At 37.3% G+C, this 6192-nt stretch overlaps 1 protein-coding gene across 1 annotated transcript; it reads left to right on the top strand.

Moving 5' to 3' along the window:
• Positions 1–317: 317 nt before the first annotated feature.
• On the top strand, positions 318–4425 carry PGK2 (phosphoglycerate kinase 2). Its single transcript, XM_016147314.2, has 2 exons — positions 318–532; positions 2501–4425. Exon 2 carries the CDS (start codon positions 2806–2808, stop codon positions 4057–4059), a length of 1254 nt encoding a protein of 417 aa, XP_016002800.1. The 5' UTR covers positions 318–532; positions 2501–2805; the 3' UTR covers positions 4060–4425.
• Positions 4426–6192: the final 1767 nt, after the last annotated feature.

Genomic DNA, 6192 nt, shown 5'->3' with positions numbered 1-6192 from the left:
ATGAACTCAGAAACATATTCTATGCTGAATCTCCCAGTAAGAATCCAACCACTGTGGAGAGTGGATTGTAAGCTGACAGGGTCCTTACAGTCTGTGAGGGCAACCAAGGGTTACCTCACCTCCACAAACTCCTTCTGAGAAAAAGAAAGTACAAATGTAGCCGCAGGCAGGCAAACAAGCTGAAGGTCATGATAAGATATGGCTTGGGAAAAGTAGAAGAAACAGTTTTGCTATGCCTAAGGGAAACTGCTTATGCCAATTATTATGTTCTTGAATAAAAGCAGCTTGCAAAGATAAAACTGCGCCATTGTCCACCATCAGTAGGCAGGGGTCCTCCTGATCCTAGCTTTCTGTCTTCTTTCTTTTCTTCATCTCCCACCATTCCCACTCAGGTGTATTTTCAAGAGCCACACTGGCAGGACTTACCACTTGCTGAACACGGCAAACCACCAACATCTTGATTTCAACTTCATAAAATTCAGAGCAGAGGAACCAGTAGAGCCAAACTGGACTTCTGATCTACAAAACTAAGGTAACAAAACTGTGTTGTTTTAAGTAGCTCAATTTATAATATTTTATTACAGCAATATTAAAAACCTAATACGTATACACATCTATAATTGTTTCATAGTTATGTGTGTACATACATGTTGAAGTTCTTATGCATTTATACTTCTATCTCTGACTCTAATCCAATATTGCAGAGCTCATTCCAGTCTTTCTCTTTATTTGTAACTTCTTTTTCTGACAGCGAGATACCAACCTACCATAACTCTAGTATACATGTAAAGTAGTTTCAGAATTAATATATATGCCTGTGATAAATTTACCAACTAGAGGATTACATTTATGAACAGTCTTTTTTTTTTTTGTCTTAAGTCTTACCTTTTGGAAATCACTTTTCCAAAGTTACTAAAGTCATCTTTTTTCTCTATCACCTTCAGTGAGATTTGTCATATATTATAGTACGGTTGGTTCATGTTTCAGAGTCTGCATTCTACCCTGAGAGTTCTCAACATCTTGGTTTATTTTAAAATTTTCATTCATTAAATGTCTCTATAATATATAATTTTGTGGATTTTGACACGTACATAGAATTGTCTATCATACTAAAAATCTTCGCATCCACATAATAATTGGCCATCTTCTCTTAATACCTGGCAATCACTGATGTGTTTTCCATCCCTTTAGTTTCATCCTTTCTTAAATGTTATATGAGTGGAATTACACAATGTCTTCATACTTTGTGTCTAGCTTCTTTTACTTAGCAAAATACATTTAACACTGGTTAAAGAGCATCCACTTTTTGGGCAATTATGAAAAAAGTAGTTCTAAATATTTGTATACAAAATTTTGAGTGTGTATAGGTTTTTGTGTACTTTAGTAAATATCTAGGAGTAGAATTTATGGCTCATACTATAAGTCTATGTTTATAAGAAACTGCCAAACTATTTTCCAAGTAGTTATAGCAAATCTCATGCCAATAGTCATAAATGATACTGTTATTGCAATGCATCTTTGACAATATTTGGTACTGTTAGATTTTCGTATGTTAGCTACTGTACACACATTGTGATATCATTGCAGTATATATCTAAGGAGTGGAATTGCTGGGTCATATGGTAACTCCATATGCAATATTTGAGGATTTTGCTCTCTAAAGGCAGTGAACCATTTTACATTCCTACCAGCAATGTGTGAAGATTCTAATTTCTTTACGTCCTTGTCAACACTTGCTATTCTCTCTCTCTCTCTTTTTTTATTATAGCCATCATGATGTGTGATGCCTCAAATCTACTTTCATGCTACATATTTAGTTTATTCAACTTTAGGAAACTGCTATATCAACTAATTGCAAAGCCAGTTGTGATTACTAAATAAATCAGCTATATACATTTTCTTCAAAAATAAAATCTCTGACTTATTTTCAGTTTAAATAGACATCATCATCCTATGAAAACCATATCTTGTCCAGCTCGGTTTCTAATTTATACAGGTAATGAAGCAAAGAGAGAGGAGAGAAAAAGTAAGGAGTCTCGTCATAACTTCGTAGCCTGAAAGAAATGTCACGTCACTTTCAGTACTTTATTGATACTTTTCTTTGTTCTTATGGGATTATCCTGAAGAAGCCACCACACATTCTTGCATGGTAGTCTGATAATGGGAAAAGCAAGATAATGAAATATATAATTCTTATCCCACCTTAGGATATATATATGTAAAGCCAAAGGTTAACACCAAGCTATGCTCGTAACAGAAAGAAGTATTTACCAAGGAAAAAAACAGAAGCATACTATGTTGCTTTGAATAAACAAGGTTCCATAGACACATTATTTCCAATTTTCCCTTTATTTGAGTTTTTCAGAAGTTTTTACACTGAGATATAGCTTGTATTTGACATGAGTGAGGAGTGCGGTTTTTTTTTTAGTAATTGTCAGAAGAGATGTGAAAAAAAGAGAACCCGTAGCAAGTTTGACTTTCAGGACCTTCCTTATTCCAGGATTTCTTCACTTCCTCAACCGTCACCTAAGACAAGTACTACTACACGTTTGCCTTCACGTGCGACTGTTTGGTTTCAATCTATGCCACGCAACACGCTCCAAATCCAGATGGACAGGAACACTGACCAATCACGCAGCCAGGTTTTCTTTCCCAAGCCCAATCATGGTTGTTGTTTGGGAGACTTAGTCCTGAGAAGAAAGGGGCCGGGCCAAAGAGACGGGCGTTAGAAACACACCACCCACCCAGCCTGCCGGCAGCAGCAAAGTGGTTCTTCAGCACTGTATTTGTATTCATAGTGTCAAGATGTCTCTATCTAAGAAGTTAACTTTGGACAAACTGGATGTTAAAGGAAAACGAGTCATTATGAGAGTAGACTTCAATGTTCCCATGAAGAAGAACCAGATTACAAATAACCAGAGAATCAAGGCTTCCATCCCAAGCATCAAATACTGCCTGGATAATCAAGCCAAGTCAGTAGTTCTTATGAGTCATCTAGGTCGACCTGAAGGTATTGCCATGCCTGATAAATACTCCTTGGAGCCTGTTGCTGCCGAGCTCAAATCTTTGCTGGGTAAGGATGTTCTGTTCCTGAAAGACTGTGTGGGCCAAGAAGTGGAGAAAGCCTGTGCCAACCCACCTGTAGGTTCAGTCATCTTGCTGGAGAACCTACGTTTTCATGTAGAGGAAGAAGGGAAGGGCCAGGATCCTTCTGGAAATAAGCTTAAAGCTGAGCCACAAAAAATAGAAGCTTTCCGACAATCGCTCTCCAAGCTGGGTGATGTCTATGTAAATGATGCTTTTGGCACTGCTCACCGGGCTCACAGCTCCATGGTGGGAGTGAATCTGCCTCAGAAGGCATCTGGATTCCTGATGAAGAAAGAGCTGGAGTATTTTGCCAAAGCCCTGGAAAATCCAGAGAGACCTTTTCTGGCTATACTTGGTGGAGCCAAAGTGGCAGACAAGATCCAACTCATCAAAAATATGCTAGACAAGGTCAATGAGATGATTATTGGTGGTGGCATGGCTTATACCTTCCTCAAGGTACTCAAAAACATGGAGATCGGAGCTTCCTTGTTTGATGAACAGGGAGCCACAATTGTCAAAGATATCATGGCCAAAGCCAGTAAGAATGGTGTGAACATCACCTTTCCTGTTGACTTTGTCACAGCTGACAAGTTTGAAGAGGATGCTAAGGTTGGCCAAGCCACTGTAGCATCAGGCGTACCTGCTAGCTGGATGGCTTTGGACTGTGGTCCTGAGACCAACAAGAAGTATGCTCAAGTTGTGGCCCAAGCTAAGCTAATTGTGTGGAATGGACCTGTAGGGGTATTCGAATGGGATGCTTTTGCTAAGGGAACCAAAGCCCTCATGGATGAAATTGTGAAAGCCACTTCCAGGGGCTGTATCACCATTATAGGAGGTGGAGACACTGCTACTTGCTGTGCCAAATGGAACACTGAAGATAAAGTCAGCCACGTAAGCACTGGAGGAGGTGCCAGTCTAGAGCTTCTGGAAGGTAAAGTCCTTCCTGGAGTGGATGCCCTAAGCAACTTATAGTTGACAAAGTGTTCCTTCCTACTGTTTTCTGTCCACAGTCTTTAAGTCAATCTAGTGCTTTTATATCTCAACTTGACTTTCGTTTAAATGTACCCCTGTATTAAGACCTAGACAATAACCAAGAAGTGGGCCAGCAAGAACTCTTGATATCAGCAGAGCAATGCAGTTCTTTTGACTTCTGTCATGCATTTGTCCACTCTCTTTAAGATCTCATTTGAACTTCATCACTGTGATGTGTAGGAAGTAAGTTGCCTATTAAAGTGAGTCGAATAAGCTGAATTTCTCCTTTTTATTTTAGTCCAACTTTATTATTGTTTCATTGACAAAACCCATGTTGTTGAGAAAGGGTGGGGTAAAAGTTGACAATTAAACAATGAAAGTGCCCAGATAAACTAAGAAAGATGATTCCATTTAAGAACTCATGGGTACCATTAAAGCTCCATTAAGAAAAAATTTCTTACCAAATAAGAAACAAGAGAAAGAAAACATTCTTATTAAACCCAATAAGTGCAAAAAAAGACATCGATCCCAAGGAAGGAATTATGTCTGTGTGTCTGAATACACAAGAGCACACACACACATCTGTTAGAATGGAAGCTGTGAATCAAATCCAGGTTTCAAATAAAAAAGTGATCGCTTTCTTTTCAAAACAGATATTGTTTAATAAATAGAAACTATAACTGCTAAATCTAAAAAATGGGTTTTTGAAGTAAATAAAAAAATATGTATATAAACAGTTTAGCCATGGGAGAAAAAAAAGGAGATATAAAAACTCTTCCATATTAGAAAATAGAATAAGAAAACACTAAGAAATGTAGAAGAAATGAGAATACCTATTGGAGAATATTTGCTCGTTTTGTAGAGAGAGTCGGTTCAAGGCAATGTTGTTATCAAATTAAGAGTAAAAAAGCAGACTAACTTATCCCAGCTATAATGACTATGTCCCATAGCCCCCATTTAGTTCTCTATATTCAGCAGCCTGAATAACTGGCCTTAAAATATAATCTTAACATACCTGAAACTTCAGCATATTTCTAAGGACAATATTAATAAAGTCCTGGTTGTCCCTCAGAAGATGTAAGAGTTAAAGTACGGACTTAAGAACAGGTAAAAAAAAAAAACAAAACAAAACAAAATTACAGTAGTTTATAACATATTACTCTCTTGCATAAAAGTCTAGTGCACATAGGTAGACTCTTTCTTCTCCATGAGGTGTTCTAGACAGAGAACCAAAAAATGAAACAAATTTGTTACTCTCAATAAGTGGGCTCCATCTCTGTGTCTGAATGTCTGCCTGAGATTTTACTACTTGATAGCTGGCCCAAAGGCAGGAGTTTGTGAAGGGCAATATATTTTTTTCTTAAATATATAACCAATAAAGTCCAGGAATTTTTGTTTTCACTTATTCTATTGGCTATTAGTTGTGTGATAATGTATTCTCTTTTGTTGGATATCTTATACTCAACTAAAAATCAACAGATTCTATTACTGAAAGGAAGTAGAGGGGAATAGATATTGGCGGGGGGGGGAGAATTAATGGTTTCTGACAAACTGTCCCCTGGATCGCATAGGAAAAAACAAAAGTACATAACCTTGAGATACCCAATCTGGCAAACTGAAAAGTATAGTCATTTATTTTTCTCATACCTCCAAAACCCCTCTCTCTAGCACCCCTCTAGAGTGCTAGAAAAGAAATAGGATAACGGCAATAAAAATCCTCACCTAAAAAAGTCATTCATTCATTACAATTATAAATAAATGATGCTGAATCAAAGTCGCAAGAGCACCCTGACCTGACAGTGGAAGAATTTCCTTTAGATTCTAGTTTTGTTTTCTGGAAGGAAGTTTCTTATTCATTGTCCTTTATGGGCCCAAATTTGGGCATCTGAAATTTTCCTTATTTCCTAATCTCTCATCCTAAATTCTGAAGCAGGTATTGGAGAATTAGACCACATTAAGCTAAACTACACAGTGCAGTTTAAAGAAACCAGGGATTTCTTATTATATCACACGATTAAAAGCTACTCAAGGACAGACTTGTGATTTTTCAACTTTCTCAAAAATCAAAATTTATGTAATTGCATGTGAAAGAAATTCAGCCCCAAAAGTCTTCTAGTTATAATTCTTAATCCT

The sequence above is a fragment of the Rousettus aegyptiacus genome, unplaced genomic scaffold (assembly GCF_014176215.1).
Source record: "Rousettus aegyptiacus isolate mRouAeg1 unplaced genomic scaffold, mRouAeg1.p scaffold_m13_p_1, whole genome shotgun sequence".
NCBI lineage: Eukaryota > Metazoa > Chordata > Mammalia > Chiroptera > Pteropodidae > Rousettus > Rousettus aegyptiacus.
This window is presented reverse-complemented; position numbering and strand designations above follow the sequence as displayed.